Below are 23987 nucleotides of genomic sequence, written 5' to 3'. Positions count from 1 at the left end.
GATAAAAAGAGCACGAGCCATTACTGTTGCACATTATTTCATATTTATAATAATAATAATCATCATATTTTTTATTAATATTATTATACTTAGCAATAATAATTGTTGTTGTTGTTGTTTTATAATTATAAGTCCCCTTATAATGTTTCTTGTAATACTTTATTTCCAAGGATATATGCACTGGTTTATGCACAACAATACAAAATTTAAATACAGTCTGACTTCAAGCAACATGAAGTATTAGGGCATATAGATAGTTACATAAGAAGCCAGAATAAATACATGGTTGAGTTTACAAATGAAATAAAAATAAAAATTCACAATCAAGCCCTTCTGATATTTTTCCAGAATTTCAATGTACACTACTAGAAAAACGTTTTTGACAGTAAGATATTTATGTTTTTAAAAGAATTCTCTTCTGCCCAGTGCCCACCAAGCTGCATTTATTTTATACAAAATACAGCAAAAGCAGTAATATTGTGAAATGTTTTTACTATTTAAAATAACTGCTTTCTCTTTGAATAGATTTCAAAATGTAATTTATTCCTGTGATCAAAGCTACATTTTCAGCATCATTACTCTTAGAAATCATTCTAATAGTGAATGAAGGCTGTTAAAGCAGCTAAAAAAGTAAATAAATAATACTAATAAAAACAGAACAATAAGTCGAATATAAATCACAAGTCAAAACAAATCAGTTTAGGCAATTACAGACCTAGGTTGGTACATTATTCTCCAAGCAAGCAATTATTCAAAAACAGTCAAACAAAACCACATTTTCACTGACTAACTATTATAAAGTGCCGAAATAAATATTTCCATGAGTTATTGTTCTTGTATTTCTCCTAAGTATTTTATATACAGCATTAAAGTGCACATGTTTAAAAAGAAAAGGTCAGTTCAGTATAGCAGCTATTCAGCAGCGACAGACCTAACTCATCCAAGAGAAAACAGCAGCATTATCAGGATGCTGGAGAGGTAGAAGAAAGGACAGGGATGCATTGCAACTCCCAGTGACCTGCCTGAAAGATACACAAAAACAACTGTGAGACAAAATAAAGAACATTTAGCAACCCAAAATGTCCTAATATCAATCGTTCATTCTGGTTTGAGATTGCACACACGTTTAACTATAACCAATATGTTTGAAATTAAAGTATAGGTAAAGTGTTTTACCTCTGAAATCAACAGGTTTGTCCTCCCAGGGGTTGAGCACCATGGACAGGGCCGTCTGCTGTACTGGAGACAGAGCGGAGCGCTGGCCCTCAGTCACAGCAATGGCCTGATCATACGTGAACATACGAATCTGGGCCTGGTTAAACACAACCTGTGAAGAGAGAACATAGAAACACTAGGTAATAAAGTAACTTCAAAATACTTTTCATTTGAAAAAAATAAAGGACATCATAAGAGTGTTTTGATATCTTGCAATTTAGGTATGAAATTAACAGATTTTTATAATTTTTGGTCAAATTGGTGGCAGGATCTAGAAAAGACAAAGGATATTCCTACTTGACGTGTCATTAATAGTTATGAACACAGTCAAATAACCACATGCATATATCATACATTTCAGTGCAAGGCACTAAAGAGGCTAGAAAAAACATACTAACTGCAAATTTGCCTGCTGGGATGAGAGAGATGGCAAGTGGGGTGATTCCTTCTATCTGTTCCCTCACTAATGCAGACATGGCTATGTCAGGCAGGCCCGCTACAGAAAGGGGAAAATTCACAAAAAACACCATGTATAGACAAAAAAAAAACATCAATTATTAAATCAGATACAAGTTAATTTAGCTACAGTACTAATACTAATTCTCTGCTATAAACTATATCTGTTAATAGAGTGACAAAGTACACTTCTTACAGGGAAAATTCCCATCTTTGGTAACTTTTGGTTAAAGTGCCCTAGCTCAAGGTCCTAATGGTGATATCTGTGGAAATCTAACCATCAGCCTTCTGATTACAAGCTCTGAGCATTACCTGCAATCGCTCCGATCTCAATAAAGACCTCTGATCCCCAGGAGCTGACTGGTCCAAATGCCAAGCTATGACTGAGCAGCCCTATCAAAGCCTGCAACTGCTCCTCAGAGCAAGACAAATACAAACGGCCAAGCCACAAAACTGCTTTACTGGAATAAGAAAAACAAAACATTTCACATTTAGCACAAGAGTAAATTTAATTGGAGGAAACACACATGCAATTAATTTTTTGATTATTTTATATAATTCAACCTGAACTCTACTGGATTCAGGATGCGCATGATTGGTGCATCAATCCCACACACAATGTGCCCCAATGCCACAAAAGTGCTGGAGTCTAACTGGCTAGGAGTCTTTCTGGTTGAGTTCAGAACCGTGGAGAATACTGATTTTAGCTGCAGTTGCAAACAGAGGTCATTTACAACAGATTTTTCTCACATTTTTACACAATCAAATAGTAATGGCTGGAGTAAGTTCAGCTTTGCAATCATATGAATTGATGAATATATTACATTTTAAAATATAGAAAATAATAATTTCAAATTGCATTAATTAATAAATGCAATGATTTTAAATTGCAATTATATTTTTCAATATTATTGTGTTTTTACTGTATTTTTGTTCAAATCAATCAGTGTATTTTCATTGATTAGTGGTATATTATGTTTTTCAAATTACAATTTTAAGAGCCATTCCAGCTCACTTTAACATGTGCTCATCAACATTTCACCTGTCTGCTGGTCCATGTGTTGAGATTCCCCATAGCTGAAATTGACTGAATTTCAGAGAGTCTTAGAGAGCCCAATTCTTCAAGTGAAAGCTGAGTGGCAATGCGACCCAACTGAGAGATCACTGAAGAGTTAAAAGAGGAAGGCATCCCATACACCTACACACAGAAAAAAAAAATCACCACTATTATTATGACACAGATATGCAGATATTCACAGAACATCCTCAACATATTAATGGGATTTCCACCAAGTGGAAAACTTAAAAGGAGGATATGTCTTACGTGCACCAACAAAATATAATATCTCAAAATTGCAAAACACTTGTGAGAATGTTATTTAGGAGCATATGAGCTGATGGAGAAATTCAGGCACCTCTTTGGTTTTTGTAAGAAGCACTGACAGCTCGAATGCAATGAAAAATGGATCCTGGCCAATGAGCTCCAAGCACCTCCGAAATGAAGCTTGTGGCATGTTTCTAAGGCTGTCAATAGTCCAGGCGGCAGGTTGTGTCACATGCAGGCTCTCACAAGTGGGGATCAGTCCAGTATCTACGACACAGAGATGGAGAGATGAAATGAAAAGGGTTGAGCGGTCAAAAGTGTGAAGTGACAGCCATACGGCTGTATTATACCCATTCACAATCTGTTATTTAATTTAAGTAAACAGAAAGATTTTAACAGATGACATTCTGTCAAGGCAGAGAATTGTGCTTACAAGGGGAACGTCCTATTCTGAGGAAGCCAAGGAAGAACTGAAGCACAAACTGTTTCTTGTCAAACAGCTCTGAGGGTTTCTGACACAGAGAACCAAACTCTCCCCTCTCCCACTTCTGCTGACTCAGGAACAGCCTCTCGATGCGCTCTAAGCTCATCAAACCCTGAAGACACGCACACATGTCAAAACACAGGCATGTGTTCAATTGACACAAAGAAATTTCTGGTCACTCACTAAGGGGATGAGCTGAATAGTGTCCTTCGGGAGAAAAAACAAGAAGCGGTCCACTTGGTTCAGTGTCTCTGATGTCCAGTTTTTTACAGGGCTATGCGGAGAAAACTGTTTATTGACAACTTGTTGGGTTTGAAGTGAGCATTCATTTTCAGTAATTTAATAAAAACTAGAAAAATAAAGCTTAACTGGCCTTACCCAAATGTCCTATTTTCCTGTAGCATGTCTGCCACCAGGCCTCGTTTATTTGCATTGTAGCAGAATCTTTGTAGGAACTCCAGACCATCAACAAAAAAGCTCCTATCCAATTTCCAAAACATTTCATCTGTCACAAATGTAGCCATGACACCTAGCGAACGAAACTCCTCTTCAGTGTACAGCCCAGTGTACATATTCTGATGAGAATATCAAAGATATAGGGGTTGGAGATTCACAGAGACTTTGAAATTAAAGCCCTTTTAAAAAGGTATTTTATATACACAGAATCAGGGTTTGTTAACCCTGTCACAATCATTAACTGGAAAGATCCACACTGAAAATATGTGCATGACCTGCAGACAGTAAAATGATATTCTTTACCAGTCTTTGAAGCATCTTGTCCACCAGGACAGCTTGTTTGGTGCTGGGAAGCAGTAGGAAGTAATATGGGTCCTGTATTATAACTTTCCTAAGGGAATCCATCTTATCTTGTGGAAATTTCTTAATGGTGCTCAGCCTTTAGACAATAACATAAAATTTAACATGTGAAGACAATATTATATACACATGTAAATGCATTTTGATGAGTTGAATTTTGACTCACGGAAGTGACAGGGCAATCTGAGAACCCAAATCTCCAAGTAAATCTGAGAAGAAGCCAAACTCATACAATTCCTCAATTACACATTTTTTCTGTAGTACGGAAAAAGGAAAATAAACTTCTGTCAAGAGAGTGTTTGTGCAATACTCCAACCATTATTCAGGATTCTAAACATCTGCACTCAATTTACAGGTAGGTCTGCGCAAAAGTTTATTGATTAATTCAGTGAACTATGAATAAGATTATGAATTAAAATGAAGCTAAACTAAACTGGTACTCTGTCAAATGTAGGTCCTGAATTTGAATGTAGGTTTGCTAGATACCAGTGAGGGGTGGAGTGGCACAGGCTGCTCTCTCAGAAATGTCATAATGTCACGTAGAGGAGATAGAGATGCCAGATTCTGGAACAATCGTCTAAGGTTCAAGCAATTCACTCCTGTAGCCAGTGTCCCCAGAGATCTGTCATGTCAGAGAAAGAGAAAACATGATCATGCTTAAGTACTTCACTGAGCATTGTCATGATACATTTTGTAGACCTGGTTTATAATCACAAAATGAACTCACAAATCCCTAAAGGCCAAACTTACAGAAATTGTTGTAGTGAGAGACTTGGGTGAGAGATGACAGCCTGTTTAAAGAGAGCTTTAGCCTGTTGAATGAAAAAACAATGTAATGATGTGATTGGAACAATCAACGGTTTCGATTTTAGCATAGCTTTAACTTGGACAATTCAGATTATAGAAAAAAATACTATGGAACTAAATGGCTACCGGCAAATGGTTACCAATATTCCTCAAAATAGCTAATTTTGTTTAACTGAAGAAAGAAATTCATACAGGTTTGAAGGAACGTGAGGGTGCATAAAAATAAAGTAAAAAAAAAAAACTTTGTGTGTGTACTATCCCTTTAAGGAATTTACCTTCATAAGTCAGGGGGCACAATTACTGTAACTGTAAGGTACTGTAAATATTTATGCATACATTAACAGTGAAATCAGTGACTTCTTGGCTCTGTAAGCTTAACTATAACAGAAAATGGGTATTTAAAAAACACCTTCATGCTTAATGTCCCGGAAAAAGGCACTGACAGTACTAGAGCAACTCAGGTTGGTTTTCTTCTTATTTTCTGCTAGTTAACATGAGATACTGTGTCTAGTGTGCTAAATCAGAGGTGACACAACAAAGAAGCTTTGTTGTGCTCCATTATCAATAATTAAACTAGTAATTAGACACTGTAGTATTATATAGATCTCTGTGGTAATAGGGAGTCATGATGGAAGACACACTTGTTATGACCTCTTGCTCAAAAACACACATTTAATCAGATTATGTGAGAAAATAAATATTTTGCCCATCAGATCTTCACCAGATTTTGGATAATTTCTTGGATATTTAGACAAACTAGCAGCCAAACCAATGTCTAATGTTTCCTATGTATGTGGCTTGAGTTGTACACTACCTGCATTTCTAATGATTGACTCTTTTGCAGCTCTTTTCTATGGTACTGCACCTTTAGTTACTGAACCTGTATTTATTATTGTAAGCATTATAATTGGTGTCTAAGGTAGTAAACTTATTTTTTTTTTCTATTAATCTTTTATTTTATTTTATTTCTTTGTGAGTGCATGTGAAGTCTGAGACAATATTATTTGTTTGTTCTGTGTTGTACTTTGAAGAAGAAGAAGAAAAAAAAAGGTCTTCACTAGAAATTCCAATACTTGAAAGGCAGCATATGAATAGTGTAAAAGTTTTACATAAAGTTATATTTTAGGTTTTGGTTATGCGCTAATGAAACGCTACATGGTTTTTGCAGTGTAAGAACAGACATACACTAGTATGGGGTCAGTAAGTTGTTGTTGTTTTTTTACAGGACAAAGTAAATTGATAAAAAAAAATAAATAAATAAATAAAACATTTAGAATTGTCACAAAATACTTCTATTTCAAAATAAATGCTGTTCTTTGGAAATTTCCGCTCATCAAAATCCTGAAACAATTTGTCATGATTTAGACATGTATCAAATCAAGCAGCAAATTTTTTCAACTTTGCCAATAAAGAGAAATGTTTATTGAGCAGCAAATCTGAATATTAGAATGATTTCTGAAGAATGTGGCACTGAAAACTGGAGTTATGGCTGAAAATTCAGCTTTGCCATCAAAGGAATAAATCATATTTTAGAATATATTACAATAGAAAACAGTTATTTAACACTGTAACAATTTTAACAAAAACATTGGAACTAAACTTGTTAAATAGTTTTACTGTATTTTGCAGCCTTGGCGAGCACAAAAGGCTTTTTTCAAAAATATTAAAAGTTCAAATTGACCCCAAAATTATGAATGTAAGTCTAAATGAATATGTACAAGGGAGAAAAGACCTATCAAAATTCAGTATGCAAATAAGTATAATATTACCAAAAAACTATAATTGTACTGTTATTGTGTTTGATAAATGAAGTGTGTATGGCTGGACTAGAAGATACCTGCTGTGTGTTCCAGAGGCGAGTGTGTACAGCAGTGTCTCTGATCAGCAGCTGAGGGACTTGGGTGATCACACTGAGGAGTGGAGTGCTAGAGAGCAAAGGATTGACTCTATCCATCCACTGGGACACAGAACTAGAACCCTGAAAGCATGGAAGAAGAAATTCACATTCATTTCTGTTGCCTGAGCGGTTACATATTCAAGATCAGCATGCAAAACATATCTGGTGAAATGACCATCCATTTTTTGTAATCTTATGTGACACTCAAAGAGATATTCAAACCCAGAAATTCTTCTATTTCATCGAAGGGGTGCTTTTGCTTCTCATCTTGTACAACAATGGAACACATTAGATTTACATATAGTTATGTTCAGAGGCCTAAAGAGAAAAAGAGTGAGTTTCTTACCCAGAGTTTGGAGATGATAGTGTTGACCTGTGGGGGGGTGAGCCCAGGTGTCTGAAGGCTCATAGAAGATAACGCTTCTAGCAGAACATCAGTTGGTAAAGTCCACAGAGTCTCCACCTTTACTCCACTCACAAGAGATCCCAGCCTAGACAAATGCTCAGAGCCTGGTAGAACCAGCTAAGAGAGAGCACAAATATCACACTTACTGTAGATTTCCAAAATACGATATTCTGTATCATTCAAATGACATTCAGTATATTTGAGAATTTATCATAGCAAACTGGGGTCTGAGACCACAATCTAGAAAGAAAAAATATATAACAACTGCATTTTATTTCCTTAAATCCACATAAAGTAATATAAGTTAATGCTGCCAACTTAATAAGAAAATTATTTTCTTTAAATAATGTTTTAACAATTTGCAAAAAAAATTATATAAAAATATTACACTTCAATAATTATTGAAAAGATTTGTGGTCAATATTATTTGTACAATATATAATCAGCAATTAACACTATTTTTTCAGTAAAACTGAAAAAGCGACAGTAAAGACTATTACATTACATTGTTAAAAAAAAAGTAATGTTCATATAAATGTTCGGTCACGCTTTATTTTAAAATCCAATTCTCGCTATTAACAAACTATTAACTACTGCTTTCACCTCAGTAAACTCCTAATTTGATGCTTATTAATAGTGAGTAAGGTAGTTGTTTATGTTTAGGTATTGGGCAGGATTAGGGATGTAGAATATGGTCATGTAGAATGTGTGTTTTTTAAGTATTAATAAACAGCCAATATGTTAATAAAAGGCATGTTAATAAGCAACTAGTTAATACATCAAGGAAAAAAAAAATCAGTTTCCACAAAAACATTTAGTAGCATATACAATGTTGTGTTAATTTTAAATGTAGTGTTAGCAGCATATAAAATCAGTGTTGTCACAGATACTTAAAAGAAATTTAGAAAATAAAGCAGAAAATCAGTATATTAGAATGATTTCTGCAGGACCATGTGAAACTGAAGTCTGGAGAAAAGGCTGCTGAACATTCAGCTTTACAATTACAGGAATAAATGACACACATTTTACAGTTTTAATGTTTGAACAAATAAATACAGCCTTTGTGAGCTAGCTCACTAGTGACAGTCTCTCTGACCTACATTACAATGTTCCTTTAAACCCAAGACACAAAATACAAAAGGCTGCTTGACAACTTCCTTGTGCCTGGTGCAATCCTATACCTTGAGAAACTACGAAATCACACAGAGCATATGAGTAAATGTTACATGCACTTTCAAACACGCAAAGTAAATCTATAAAGAGTAACTGATGGGTGAGTGTGTGAAAGGCCAATGCAATTGTCCTTGAAATACCCCGGAGTTGATTACACTCAGTTGTGGACCAGCTGGCTGTGCAAAAGTGCTGACATCTCAAACACAGACACAAACACTCACACCTGTATGTTCACAATGGCTGACTTTTCAAACATCTAAGAAGAAAAATATCAGAGCAAGCACAGCTTTTCTCAAGATATACTTACACTAAAATTGGCTGAGATCTTGTCGAAGATGATACGTGCCTTTACGGAAAAAAAACTATACTTATTAATAGGCAGTGAAAAAGGCAGTAAATAATTAGAAAACAATGAAACAAGATGATGAATAAATATTCTGATAGATTAAGTGCCTAATGTTTAATTATATGGGTATTAGGTCGTTTTTATTTTATTTAACTAAAACACATTTTCTGACTTTTACAAGGACATTCCCCCTTTAAACTATAATAAAGATATTCTATTGACATCTGAAGCTTTCTTTTTTATTTCGTGCTCCCATCCACTGCCTTTCTTATGTTTTGGGTTCACATTGAGATGGACAAGTAGAATTAGTGTTTGCTCATGCAGAAATGATTAAAAGGGTTAAGCAATGACACAATCCTCTACCTATATCAGATACCATGGCTCCTCTGACAGTAGTCTTCCATCTGTTGCAGAGCCCTCAAGACTAAACCCACACTGCCTGCTTGTAACCACTGACCTCTACTCAGTTTTCCACCCACTTGGGTATACTCCGTATCCAAAATTAACATGGCAAATGCAAAATGCAAGTGAAAAAATACAGATTAGCTGTCTGGTAGCAGTATTAGAACTGTAACATTGCATGGAATACATCAAACTGTAAGACATCTTACCATCTGAACCTTGCTGATGAAACACGAGAGACTCAAATAAAACAATGTTGTATATTTCCAACAAAAAATAAACAAAATGTAAAACAAAAATGTAAGATTTTGTTGGCAGTTGTTGACAATTTTGTGAATGATACTATAAATGTTTCTCACATTCCTTTTAACATTTACCTTTGTTTTCTTTTTACTTTTTTCTTCAACTTTTCAATTTTTATCGCACAGTATTTTCAATGTTATTTCTTTTAACCTTTTTGGAACTATATCTTTTTCAAATATACTTTTTTTGGAAAGCACTTTGAATTAGCACTTTGTATGAAATAAAGTGCTATATAAATAAATTGCCTTGCTTATGACTGACACAATGACCTGTCTGTGCTGTTTGTCATAAATACGTTAGGGGAAAAACTAAACTGTCATAACAACATATATACATTTAAAAAAATAAAAAAAATAATGCAAAATAAAATCATGACCTGTAAGAAATATTTGTGGCCTGCAGATTTTGGCAAATTATTTGTCTTCTGTGGCAAATGTATGCATGTGTGGCAAAAATGGTGCATACCTGTACAGGGGTGAAAGGCACAGAGGCCAGGGTCCTGAGGGCAGGCATGAGCTGAGCTGAGGTCAGCTGCTGCAGGACACTGGATCCCAGCAGGGGCAGAAAAGGGCCAAGCTCAGAGACTCTCTGAGGAGTGAGACTGGAGGGAGACTGCAGGTCAGACGATTTCAAGATCAAGCTGGAAATCTGGACACAAAACGAAAAGTAACCACAAACTTGAGGCTATTTTATATGTACCAATCCTATACGAATCCTATCCTAAACCAATCCGTTTGACCACAAATAAAACCAAAAAAACTGGTTACTGTAGTTAAACTGTGGTAACCACAAATTAATCATGGTTTTGCTACACTAACCATAGTTCAACCATGGTATTTGTAGTAAAACTGTGGTTATACAAACGATAATCAATGTCAATCAATCAATAAAATCAATAAAAAATAGTTAATTCCCTTTTACTACTGAAAAACCATGATTCATTTTCGTAAGGGGTATTTTTCAAGTGGGGGTTGTTCTTTAAAGAAGAGGGTGAATATAAGTGACAACGATAAAAATTAGACGAGTTGATGTTTACTGACCATATTGCTAGGAACACTAAAACCCTGGACCACACACGTCCTGATGTTGTCCTGGATCACTGAGAAGGCATCTGTTCCTGCATATGCCATCAGCTGGCTGGGGTGAGCCAGACAGGACAGATTACCTAACCTGGAGGCGTGTGAGAGGAAACTTTTTACATTAACATGTTACACATGTCCCAAATCAGAAAAAAAATAATAATAATTAATTCAAGGAACTGTATTAATTTGATTTTAATGGAGTAAAACATCATTGTATTAAGCTAACCTCCTGATCTGGTCGACAGTGAGATTCCCGAAGGTTCCAGTGATACTCTGAGCAATGAACTGCTGCTTAAAGAGACCCAACGGGTTACTCTGCAGGACATCCAAACCATCCAGCAGCTAAGAAAACAAAACACACGACAATGAGAACTAAATTAGTCAAGTATGTCATCTGACAATTTAAGACTATTTATTAGACATTTCAAACTATCAAATGGCCATTTTAAATATGAACTTAAAGTGTCATTTTTAAAATGGAATGACTACACTATAAAATCTGATTTTCCATAGTTTTCAAGTTTTAAATAAAACATATTATTAGAGTAAATTTGACAAAAAAACACTAGTATGTCCTTTCTACTTTGAACCTTTCATGTTTAATTCAATGTTAATTGCTGTTTCTGTTGCTTTGTAATTATTCGTGAAATTGACTCACAATTTCTGAGTGTTTCAGGGTAAATCCTACACATCCTAAATTGTTTAACAAACTGTATATTTATTTGTGTATTCTGAAATGTCCTGTTAATATGGACAGCAGTGAAGAACCTTTCATTGTGATGTTAGCACCACAGTCCACTACACAGCCATTCCTAATTCATGCATTTCTGTGTTTATTTATTAAAAACAGACTACGGGGTCATGGCTGTTACAATGAACCAGTGTCAAGCATTGGCATTTTCCCCAGCTGAGCTGCCTGAGGGTTAACCGGAGCCAGGTGGGTTCAGGTACCTTAGTGAGGTGTTGGGGCTGTTACCTGAGCAGGTGAGAGGAACTGGAAGCTCTGGAAGGGCAAATAGGCGATCAGGTTACCAGTGTCTCTGATAAAGGATAAGCTGCTGGCTGTCATGTTAGGCAAGCTCATGGACTGACCGAACCATCGACCAAACGCTTGCTGCTGCTCCAAGGAAAGGTTTTTGATGCTGAAGTTAATGATACTTAACCTGGAGAAAATTAGAGGAGCAGAGATGTTTTAAACAATTTGAATTATGCATAAAAACCTTATATGTTATTATTGTTAACTAAAAGTATTACACATTTATTAAGTATAACAATTTAATAATACAGCTGAAAAAATAAATAAATAAATAAATAAATAAATAAATAAATAAATATATATATATATATATATATATATATATATATATATATATGTGATAAAAAAATAAAAAATAAAAAAAAGTTTAAATTTAAATTTATTGAGAATTTTAGATAAAAAAATGAAAGATAAACAGAAATATCTGAAAAAAATGAAAAATTACTAAACTAAAAATAAATACTATAATAGTAATACTATTTATTATCATATTATATATAATAATTATAATAATAAAAATAATAAACAAGAACTGAAGGGTGTGATTAATAGATGGCTCTTTTTAAACAGGTATATATGTGAGACACTCACGCATTGATATTATTTTGTAGAGGAGGCATTGACAAGATGTCTGAAGGTGTAGCTAGAGCCAACAAAAGACCCATTTCAGGAAACAGGCTTATATCCCTGGGCAAGTGAATTTGGAAGAGCACAGACACCATAGTGTGCAGGTAATCATCTGTTAGCTTCAAAAAAAGAAAAGACTGTAAATTATATCAGATGATGCATTTATCTTGTTTGTTCCTTATATATATATAATGATGCAATGATGAGATGGTCTACCTGCAAAGTGGCATAGTTCCTGTTACAGTACAGCAGGATCTCCCTCACGATTATGCTGTCTGCTGCACTGAGCACTGATCTCAAATGAGATAGAGGAATACGGAAATACTCCTGTAAAGCAATAATGAGAAGCGCTACTCACACACTGATTTCAGCAAACAAAAGCGGATATTGTGTATAAATGATAATGCAGATTGACAAAGCATTGAAACATGCAAATAAAGTTGCCTTGATCAGGAAAAAGTTAGTGGGGACATCTCTCCCGGTTTGCATCAGACTAGTCAGAACTTTCTGAAATATACACATGCAAAGTTTCAACTGGAAATGCAGTATAAATACAATATTGTCCTATTACATAACATAACATAACATGAAGAACAATCTCAACATTGATAGGAACAACAACAACAACATATATTAGGTATTTCTATCACAATACTAAAGTAGAGACAAATCAAATGACTCAAGAGTTAATATTACATGCTAAAGAAGAGATTTAGATTATCTGGTGACAGGTCTAACACCTTACATCTCATGTTGGTGAGCTAGATCATGGGTCAATTACAAAATAGTGGTGAACCAGGTAAGGTACATGCTTAATTAATAATCAGAAAAACTAGAAGAACTTCCAGAACTAGTTCACAGAGTCTTTTTTGGTAAACAGTAGTCTAAATGATATGCCCTGTTCTTAATATGAATTACTTTGGTTAGTAGCAATTTAATAATGATACCAACCCCAAAGCACTGCAAAAGCACACGCTTGTTGTCAAAGTTGGTCTCATTGTCCATGTAGATGACAATTGAGTCAAACACACTAAGCTGAATATTCTCGGTCACCCTCAGAGAGGTCAAACTGTTTTCTTCTAGAGCCAACAGCAGGACAACCCACAGGCTGGTGGCCTGCTTGACCATCGATGTCACCCGTGTAGTCATGAGATTCTCCATACGAGGTTGTATGATCTTTATCCCACAGCGCAACAGCACCCGAAGACCCTGGACTTGACTGGCACCTGGTTGGCAGAAAGTGCTGAAGTCTGTGTTGCATGTCCAGTTTAGCTTCTTAGCTAACTCCCTAGTTAGACATGGCTGGGGAGTTGTTTCGTTGCTCCCACTGACACTGGGGGTTCGGGGAGATGTGTATGTAGCACAGAGAGTGCCGACCCAGAGGCTGGAGGGCTCCCGAGTGATGTGGGTGAGCATGGAAGAATCACCACAGACAAAAGAGATAAAGTTGGCCTGGTCATAGTCCCAGCAAAGAGCGAGGAGAGCAGCATCCGGGAGCACCAAAGCCCAACTGGAGTACTGACACTGCTCAGCCAGTCGGACACCTATCAGGCTCCCTCTGCCAGGTGCAGTCAGGTTTAAGCATTGCTCCAATAACCAGGTGTTGTCTAAATTTGCCAGCAGATTCTGGAGAACCGTAGCATTGGCACATACATTCCGAGTGAAGTTCTCAGTGTCAAGATCTGCACAGAGAGCAAGGTCAGTCATATCTACAAAAGTAGGTTGGCTCCAATCTGAATAGACGCAAACTTGCTCCAACACATTTGTTGTGTCATTATCAGAGCACTCTCTAATCAGCCATTGGTTGTCAACATGAAGAGACAACTTGTCATACAAGGGTATGTTGCAACAGACGTTCTGATGGAAGCCGATCTGGTCGTACTGCCTGCATAAAGCAACCACAGACGGATCCACAGACACGTTAATCCATGTGCTATAGATACACCAAACTTCAATGCTCAATGGCGGTGGGCTTGTAGGGGGATTCCTGACAGAATATGTGCAATACTGCTCTACCCAAGCATTTGCGCTGTTTAGCAAAAGTTCAGTGACAAACGTCTGATTAACACACACATCATTAATAAATCGAACCTCATCATTTTGTATACATACAGAGATCTGTTCAGGGCTGATTGCGCGTACATTCTTCCATTCTGAGTATTTGCAAGACTCATCCACAAGGCTGTTGATGTCGATTTGTGAAGGAGGTTGAGAGCAATTGGGATTCAGCCAGTTGTTTTCTTCACTGGAGAACACAACCATAAAGAAGGGCATACTGTCACACAGAAAAAACTGAAATCTCTCCATGTCATTATACCAGCAAAACGTCACTATTGATGGGTCGATGGTTTCAGCAGTCCACATGTTATATGAACAATACAGGTTCACTATGTACGTGTCTGACACGTTTATACAGAATTCCCACACCCATGCATTGCTAGGATTTCTGACCAGCACTTGCACAGCTTCAGCATTGGTACACACTGCAAGAATGAATGTTGCACGATCATTTTCACTGCACATTGTGACCAGAGCTGGGTCCACAGCGTCAGCAATAGTCCAGTTCTGATAGTCGCAGAGTGGTTCACTGAGGCTGAGAGTGGACTGTGCAATACGACTTGATTGTGCGATGCCAGGATCACTGCAGGGCTCAATGAAAGGTAAGCTGATGTTCTTGATCTTGTGACACACGTTCCTCCAGACCTTTGTCATTTCAGTTTGAGAGAGTGTGCCGAGCGCTCGACACATCTGATAAAGGACATAGGATTCCTGAGATGTTGCTCCTAAAAATGCTGCACAAAGGGTTTCGTTGAGTTGGTTCAGGCTTTGCTGTTCGCAGGTGAGACTAAACGACTGAATGTTCACTGAGGGAGGGCCAGAACGACCCAACTCGATGCTGCCTGTGGCCTGGCATTCTGGACTTGGGAAAACGCAAGGTGGAGTTTCAGGGGCCAAAAACATATCCAGAAGTGACTGTCCAAAAGACCAGCTTACATTATGATTCATGCCCCTAAATACAGAAACAAGGCATAGAATGAATTGAGTCATTTTAAAGTAAAACATAAATGGAAGTGAACATTTTTATCATCAGCAAAGAGTAATAGGCCATGTTTTTTAGTTTATATTTTACTTTAAAAAAAAAAAAGAATAATAACAAAAAATATCTCTCCAAATGTATAACAGGAATATGGACTTCCACTGACATACCACATGATAAGCTGTTTGAGATCACCTGTACACAAGACAGAAGAAAACAAGAACAATCACTTACTGCACTGAAAAAGTATTGTAATAAATGCAAAACAAACAATACCGAAGAACTGGACTTAACCTAAAGCTATGGCACACCTTGTTGACACTTCTCACTCTTGTCTAGGGTAGGGGTATCAATGCCAAGCTGTAATCCCAGATTTAGAAAATCCACTGGTGTTTGAAGAGCACTCAACATGAAATCAGACATGAATGACATCACTGGTGGAATTGCCATGTCCATAAATCTATTCCATAAGGCTAAAAAGTTGTCTGACAAAACTGAGGACAAAACATTCATCAACATCTCCTGAAGAGAATTTAATTGAGCCATAGTGGAGTCTGCCATTCGCAGATTAGATGTTGACATGCAAGCTTCAGCTTTAACAGAGGGGAACACAGAAAGTACTTGTTCATTCAATGCAGATAAAACAATACTAGTTAAATCTCCTTGCCACCCACAGTGCTGTCTGTCCACCAAAATGCAAATTAAAGTTTGAGGGAGAGTTTCAATGAAACTGTCAATCAGTGCAGGCTGGTATATGGAGAATAAACTGTTGAATATTGTCAAGTAAGTAGCTAGGTTAGTGCTGTCAACTGCGATTCTCTCAATGGGTGCTGACATTCTGCTCATGCTCTGATGAAGATTTGGTGTGGCCTCTTCTCCCTGTTCTTCTTTTGACAAGGATCTGATGTTCTCTATTAGTACTTTGATGTTCCGCTCAAATTCATCCTCACTCCTAGACTTCTTTTCACTTGGTCTGATGATGGTCCTAGGTGATGAGGTCACCTTTCTAGAGTCACCACATGCAAACCCTTTTAAGAAAAGATACAAATAAATAAAGTATGTGTATATATATATATATATATATATATAAAATAAAGGTCTTACTGCCTTAAGTGTTAATGCATTTTAAATACTGCAGATAAACGGATACAAGGTTTTCATAAATTATTATTTTGAGGTACATGCTTAAACTGTTCATTACATTTGTACTATATTTAACATGGGTAACGTCATAAGTATAATGTAAACAAAATCAAATGGTTTTAATATTTTATCTTTATCTCTGGCAGGCATTTAAAATTGTACAAGTGCAGACAAGAATATGTATATATATATAATAAGAAAGAAAGAAACTCTTACCTAAAATGCTGCTGAGCATGAGCAACTTCAAACAACCTCCGTGGTGCATTTTAACCGAGAAAAATCTTGATGTCGTTAAGGCGTTTTGTTAATTTAACACGAGCATGACCACTGCCGGGAGAGACTTCATTTCTTTTGATTCCGCGAAATTACTAACATAACATAATGTGCAATAGTTTTCCTGTAAAGTAGCCTCTCTGTGAAGTGATTCCTGGATTTCGTCTCTGTTCTATCACGGCTGCCGCGTCGCTGCAACTCAATCCGACATCAGTCGCCTAATTAAACAGCAGCAGAAAATAGGTACGAAACCGGGGCCAAGAAACACACAGAACGGATTTGGGAGTGGAGATAACCCCCGAGAGTGCTGAAATATTAACAGGTCGTGTTGACTGTCAGCATCTCGGTCGCAGTAATGTACACCCGAGCAGTGACACAGGTAAAAACAAACGTAAGCACAGGTGGGTGGGTGTAAGAGAATTCGACCCTGTGTCACTTCAGCAGGCGGTAGAACAGCGACGATAGGTTGACTGTTGTGTGTGCTTTAGTGATAGCGGATAAAGTGACTGAAAATCCGGACTTTTTTTTTTTTTTTTTTTAAATGTTATATTAATAACAGCCGTTTAAACTTGAACCGCAAAAGTATGCTCATAACTCAAAGCCGTTTTTAATAATAAATAAAATCACATCATATCCTCACAACTGATTTAGTATAAATGCATCCTCTTTGTATCTATCCAATCATTAAAAACCCAATCTGTGGCTGATTTACGTTGTAAAATTTCATTTAAAAATTAATGTAATTAGGTAATGCTATTTATTATAACATTATATTAATACAGAAATATTAACGCAAGCAGTTATTAATGTTGATTTGATTGGTTCTTGATATTTAAAACTTATGTGCCTCACTTTTGCTAAAACCATTGTAATTTCAATCTATGGTAAGAATTGTTAGCATAATACATGTACATGTACACATTTGGCAGAGGCTTTAATCCAGAGTGACTGGCATTCAAGGTACCCATTTGAATTTGATCAGTTCTTAATTCCCTGGGAATCCATTATCTGCTGTAATAATAAAAGATCAATGAGCATTTTTTTTTTGTCCGATAACATTAAGCCTTTAAACTTCAGGGTTCCCAAACCTTTTGACCTTCTTGTACACACAGAAAACTTCAAGCTGATGACATTCCTGAAAACCTCATATAATAGACTTAAAGAATAAATAAATAAAGAGTCACTAAAGACATCTCCATGACTTAAAAGTTTTATTCATTTCCATGACTGTTACGGGCCTGGAAATCACAATTTTCTGGTTTCATGATTGTGGGAACCCTGAAACATCTTGTATATACAAAACATATAGGTAAAATTTGATCTTAACTCATTTTATGTGCATTAACCTTAACTTGCTCTAACTCTAGAGACATTAAGGCTTTCCGTTCACTTTTGTGAGGTTGCATCAAATTGCATCAACGAGATGCCATTTATGCTGACAGCATCACACAAAATTGATAAAAGTCATAATCATAAAATCTCCTTGATATTACACACCATTTGATGGTAAAATGAAGTAGCAGAAAAAGACATGAAATACAACCATCCAATCTTAAGTATCTAACATGTTGTTCTGACATAAGCTAACATTAAAATAAAAGAGCATGCAATTTTCCAAAGACTCAATTTCCATTAAATGAACAATCTTAAATAACACGTTTCAGGTAATGACATTTAGACCTAGAATGTTTCCCCAATGCAGCTAAAGGACAATCGCAAGCCATAGGGCTTTTTTAAGATGAAGTATAACCGAAAACAATCCTGAAACATTCATCTGCAAAAAAGTGCCTTGATTAAAATCCCAACTCACATAACAGGCTTTTTACATGCGGAGAATGTTCAGTGATTGTGCCAACTACATACAAAATGCACAGATGAAAAGAAAAAAAACAAACTAAAACAAACTGATGACAAGTTCTGCATTAATACATTTGAAAATGAATACATTTTAAAAAAATAGATATACCATGCCTTTTGGAATACAAGTAATCAAAAATACAAAAAGGTTTCCTTTAACTTTTTTTTTTCATGAAGCTGCATGTTTTTAGTACAATATGCTTTGTACAGAGGTAATGCACATTACAATGAACTGGTTGTACATATGAAACAAACCTCTGCATCATGCTTTACACTTAATATACTACTGCTCTTTGACAATCATACAAAATATTTTCTTTGTAAGAAAGCGCCAGGGCCTAATGGTAGTTGCAATCCATCTCTCAACATCTGAGCTATCATTCTGGACTAAGGGATGCCATTCAGTTTAGCACCATTCAACTATTCAATGTAAGGAAAAGGAATACTTCACTAATAAAATGCTACTTACTATATAACACTACGTTTAACCATGTTCAAAATGTATATGAAACCATTGCTGAATCAGCCTATTATATGAGAGAAATACTGTGCCTGTGGACTGTCAAACAGAAAAAAACTGTGTCAGTAGAGCAGGATCCTTGGGATCACAATTTCCTTTTTGTCCTTCCTCTTCTCTTTCAATTGAGAATTACCACAGAATATTTAGAATTACAATATTAACACATTGCAATTCATTTTTATAATTATAATAATTTTTTTTAAAAACACTAAATTTATCTTTACTGCATACAAGATGCTTTCTTTTTTTTTCTTTTTTTAAAAAAGCCCCATAAGGGAAAAAAAAAAGTTATGAAAATAAAATTCCCTCCACCCCAAAAACCAAACGCTATGACAAGGTCACAATCCAATGTAGAAAAATGATGTAATCAGTGATCGTCTATTACTAAGAATGACCCATTTACCAGAAAACTGCACACTGTAAACACAAACAGCATAAATGGAATCAACGACATGTAGAAAGTGACCAAGTTCATTTCCAAAAGAAACCGGATACAGAGCAGAAAAAGAGAGAAGGGGATACAACTAGCCTGGCCCTGCTTCATTCACCCTGAATGGCACTACTGTAGTTTCAACTCTTACTCAATTTGAAGTATCATCTTTAAAACTGAAAAGGCAATATCAGAAAAATGGAAATTACGAAAATTGCTTTTGCAGTGTGATAATCTCTTACTCTCAGACTATGATGCACACTCATTCATCTAGCATACGTTGCATACCTCTTAAAACAGCTACACCTCTTCCCTCGACCAGAATAAAAGAAAAACCAGAATGTCACACAGGCAGGTTTAAACCACAGCGATGCAACTGTTGTTATGCTGGTGCTATACACAGGGCTCTGCCAGGCTTTAGCCCTTCATCCTCTCCTTTGCAGCAGAGTTAGAATAAATTAGCTCTGGGCAAATGCTACATTAACTCCAAAAGTTAACACGAAAATACTTCCATATAATTAACACTAATACGTAAAGGTGAAATCTCTTTAAAGAACACCTGCTTAAAAAACTAAAATATTAAAAATACACAGGCTAGATATGAAGAAAAACTGTACTAAAAAATAAAATAAAATAAAAAAGTAACAAAACAGTGGCTGACAAAATACCATTTTGACATGCTACTAATTAATATTTTGTTGGATCTTGAAAGGTGGATAAATATCTGTGGAGAGACAATAGATGGAAGTTGCAGACTTCTGATTTCCTGGTAGGATATGACATTTAAAAAATTTAAATTTAGTCGCTGCAAATCTCTCTCTACAAAACAGACATCACTCTGGTTTAAACCATTCTCAAATCACACCATATATGTATATACATACTGATCTGTGAAAATCAGAACTATAATATACCCAGAAGATGCTCTTTGAGAAATGAAAATGGACATTTTGGCAAACGAAACAAGTCAGGTGTTGAGAGGACAAGCTTTGAAGTAAATACTAAGTAACCTGTTCAGATGGGGAGGAATGCATACTGAAAACATTAGTGAAAACAAAAACCCAGTCGCTCAAAAGCATCTAACTTCTGTCAGACAGTACGATATTCTTACTGGCCATTCATTTTGAAAGTGGTCGAAAGCCCAACAGTGTCAATTCCATTGGAGCACCAAAAGACAACAAGATCTCTCTTCTGACTGCTACACATTCACTTTGTACTGGATGAAACCACTGAAGAGACCACACAAGAAACTTCAAACCCCTTTGACTGAACAAATGGCAAAAAGTGCCGAAAAGGGAGTCATTTTTGTTTCGATGTTTTCAAAGCAATGAAAATTTGCGGGGAATTAAAAAAAGTTGATTTCCAGATTAAATGGCAATGATGTTATTATGCAAAATTTATATCTGCATTTGTTGTCTTTGTTACTGTCCTGTCCCACTTTGTGCGCTCAGTCAGGGGGAAGGAGGTCATGAAGCCGAAACTGTTCGCGAACATGTGGCCGCACATCCTCATTCTGTGGACATACAATAGAAAATTACAATCTGTATTTAGACTCATTCATGAATTCTTATTTTAGATACAGTGCCCTCCATAAGTATTGGAACAGTAAAGAAAAAATTGCTTTCTCTGCTGTGGAGTCAAGACATTTGCAAATATGATTAAAAGATGAATATGCAACAGAACTACAGAATGTCAGATTTTATTATTAGGTCTTTTGGACATGTTTTACCAAATTAAAAGGGCAGCACTTTTAGAGTTCACCCCACTATTTGATGTGAGCATAAGTATTGGAACAGATGAAATTAAGACAGATTTAAAAGATTAAAAGCTAATATTTAGTTGCAGATCTCTTGCATGCCACCCACAGACATTGCCAGAATCTTGGTCTTATGCTTTGAAATGCTTTTCCCCAGCCTGTAATGCAGCCAATTCCAGCTGTTGCTGTTTTGGGGAGTTTCTGTCTTTAGTCTCCTCTTCAGCTGGTGAAATCAATGTTTAAATCGGATTTAAATCTGGAGATTGATTTGGGCAATCTAAGACTTGACATTTCTTTGTCCTGATAAAGTCCTTGATTGAACTGGCAGGGTGTTTTGAGTCATTGTCCTGATCCAATATGAAGTGCTTACTAATGAATTTGGTGGCATTTTCTTGAATATTGGTAGCCAAGATGATTTTGTAACCTTCCAAATTCATTCTGCTACTGCCATCACACATTAAGTCATCATAAAAATGAAAAGGTCCTTTTCTAGAGAAAGCCATACATGCCCATGTCATGACACCACCTCCACAAAGCTTTACAGATGAGGTCCTATGCTTAGGATCATTTGCAGTTCCCTTTTTTCTCGACACTTTTGCTTCCCATTCACTTAGATAAAGGGTAATCTTTGTCTCATCGGTCCATCAAAGGTCCAACCAAAACTCTGCTGGCTCACATTTGTTTTCTATTTTTGGTGCTGATCAGAGGTTTGCATCTTGCTGTGTAGCTTCTGTAGTTCTGTGTCAAATTGTCCTGTGGACTGTAGATTGACAGAGCATCACCCAGCTTTCTGGAGGTTGTTTGCGATTTTACAGACATGTATTTTAAGGGTTCATTTTCACAGCTTTTATGATTTTTCTGTCATCTGTCATTCTGTCTGTTGTTTTTTTCTCAGCCAATCAGGTCGTCGTTGGTTGCTGATGTCGCCGGTAGTTTCCAAACTCTTGATTTCTCCATTCCCTTTGTTTTTCTTATAATTCTATGTGGTTTCCTCTTTTCTTTTAGCATCCAAATTGCTTGCTTTCCCCCCCCCCCCCCCAGAGTCGGCTTCCTCTTCTTCATCCTGGTCTGTTCCAATACTTATGCTTACATCATATAGGGAGATGAAACTCTAAAAGTGCTGATCTTCTTAGCTGGTAAAACATCTTTGAGTTGAATCACAAAGACGTATATATGTGTGTGTGTGTGTGTGTGTGTATGTGTGTATGTATTTATGTATGTATATATATATATATATATATATATATATATATCGTATTTTTCGGACTATAAGTCGCACCTGAGTATAAGTCGCATCAGTCCAAAAATACGTCATGATGAGGAAAAAAAACATAAGTTGCACTGGACTATAAGTCGCATTTATCTAGAACCAAGAGAAAACATTACCGTCTACAGCCGCGAGAGGGCGCTCTATGTTTTCAGTGTAGACTACAGGAGCACTGAGCAGAATAGAGCGCCCTCTGGCGGCTGTAGACGGTAATTTTTTCTCTTGGTTCATTTCTCTCGGTTCATGTCAAATTAATTTTGATAAATAAGTCGCACCTGACTATAAGTCGCAGGACCAGCCAAACTATGAAAAAAAGTGCGACTTATAGTCCGGAAAATACGGTGTGTATATATATATATATATATATATTTTTTTTTTTTTTTTGTGTGTGTGTGTGTGTGTTTGAGTTTTTAAACGTTTTTTAACGTATTACACTTGTATAATGTTCACAGACATCTTGAAAGAAAGGTCAAGAAAACTAAGGTGAATAACATTACAACATACCAATTCCACCAGTTTCTCCAAGAAAGGTACCAGCTTCAGAAGTTCGCTGTCATTCTTGTCCATAAACCAGCTTTCTATTGGGATCCCATTGGAAAGCTGTGAGTGGAACACATGGTTTGGCGATTTTAGTTACACAGATTTTCCTCTAGATTTATCTCTCTAAAGGTATTTCTGTACAGGGTTATCTACCTAAAGAGCCCAATCACACACCTGAACTCTGTACTGCCCCGTCCAGTCAGTGGTATAAAAGCAAAACACAGAGGTGAACGTCGGTTCAACACATAGTGATGGCGCGTGAGCGGTGAGCCTTGCGTCTTCACTAAACTTTGTCAGTTGTATTTGTTTTATGGTTTGGACATTCAAGCGATTAGATGATCGGATGTGTATAATTATATCGAGCTCCCATGTTCGCGCTGCTGCATTGTGGCACGAACACTCATATAAACAGTAGCTAAGTATGAAGATCGCGCGCACAGAGGAACACAGAAACTAGTTGTCAGCGCTGTCCAGTGATTTATCACTAAAGTAGCTTAGAATCTCAAAACTTATTACAGCATGTTTGTGTGCAGCCCACATGAAGCACAAGCGCGTGCACAGAGAGCAGCGGTCAGCGGTCGCGCTGCGGGTTCCCGGTTTGTGTCCGTTCTCGGACTGTTCTGTGTATTTTAACTGTAGAAACGGTTGTTCCGAGTCGAAACTTCGATACAGAAAACTACAGCAGTATATCATCATAAACGCAGCCGTTTTTGTCTTACGTGAACATAAACAGATGAGAAAGAAAACACACATGTGCAGTATTTTTGCTTAAAGTGACAACAGCCTAATA

The 23987-nt window shown here is 36.4% G+C and overlaps 2 protein-coding genes across 2 annotated transcripts in view; both read right to left on the bottom strand.

Moving 5' to 3' along the window:
* Positions 1-167: 167 nt before the first annotated feature.
* On the bottom strand, positions 168-16927 carry strc1 (stereocilin 1). The gene is made up of 28 exons (XM_059530145.1): positions 16771-16927; positions 15723-16439; positions 15582-15606; positions 13326-15384; positions 12819-12881; positions 12591-12701; positions 12339-12493; positions 11688-11874; positions 10938-11053; positions 10670-10799; positions 10095-10277; positions 8886-8924; positions 7346-7522; positions 6940-7080; positions 5046-5107; positions 4782-4917; positions 4462-4550; positions 4239-4374; positions 3858-4054; positions 3663-3753; positions 3429-3591; positions 3087-3262; positions 2714-2869; positions 2236-2378; positions 1984-2132; positions 1614-1711; positions 1177-1327; positions 168-1022 (listed from the first exon to the last, which is right to left on the bottom strand). The coding sequence occupies exons 1-28, from the start codon at positions 16817-16819 to the stop codon at positions 937-939; spliced, it is 5985 nt and encodes a 1994-aa protein (XP_059386128.1). The 5' UTR covers positions 16820-16927; the 3' UTR covers positions 168-936.
* A 3763-nt stretch (positions 16928-20690) lies between these two features.
* ctdspl2b (CTD (carboxy-terminal domain, RNA polymerase II, polypeptide A) small phosphatase like 2b) overlaps positions 20691-23987 on the bottom strand; it is a 33950-nt gene continuing 30653 nt past the window's right edge. Inside the window, exons 12-13 of the mRNA XM_059530137.1 lie at positions 23162-23257; positions 20691-21147 (exon numbers count right to left, since the gene is read on the bottom strand). Coding sequence (XP_059386120.1) covers positions 21082-21147; positions 23162-23257 — 162 coding nt within the window. The 3' untranslated portion in view covers positions 20691-21081. The remainder of the gene's footprint in view (positions 21148-23161; positions 23258-23987) is intronic.

The sequence above is a fragment of the Carassius carassius genome, chromosome 3, assembly GCF_963082965.1.
Source record: "Carassius carassius chromosome 3, fCarCar2.1, whole genome shotgun sequence".
NCBI classification, from domain to species: Eukaryota; Metazoa; Chordata; class Actinopteri; order Cypriniformes; family Cyprinidae; genus Carassius; species Carassius carassius.
Note: the sequence above shows the minus strand (reverse complement) of the source record. Positions and strands in the feature narration are given on the sequence as shown.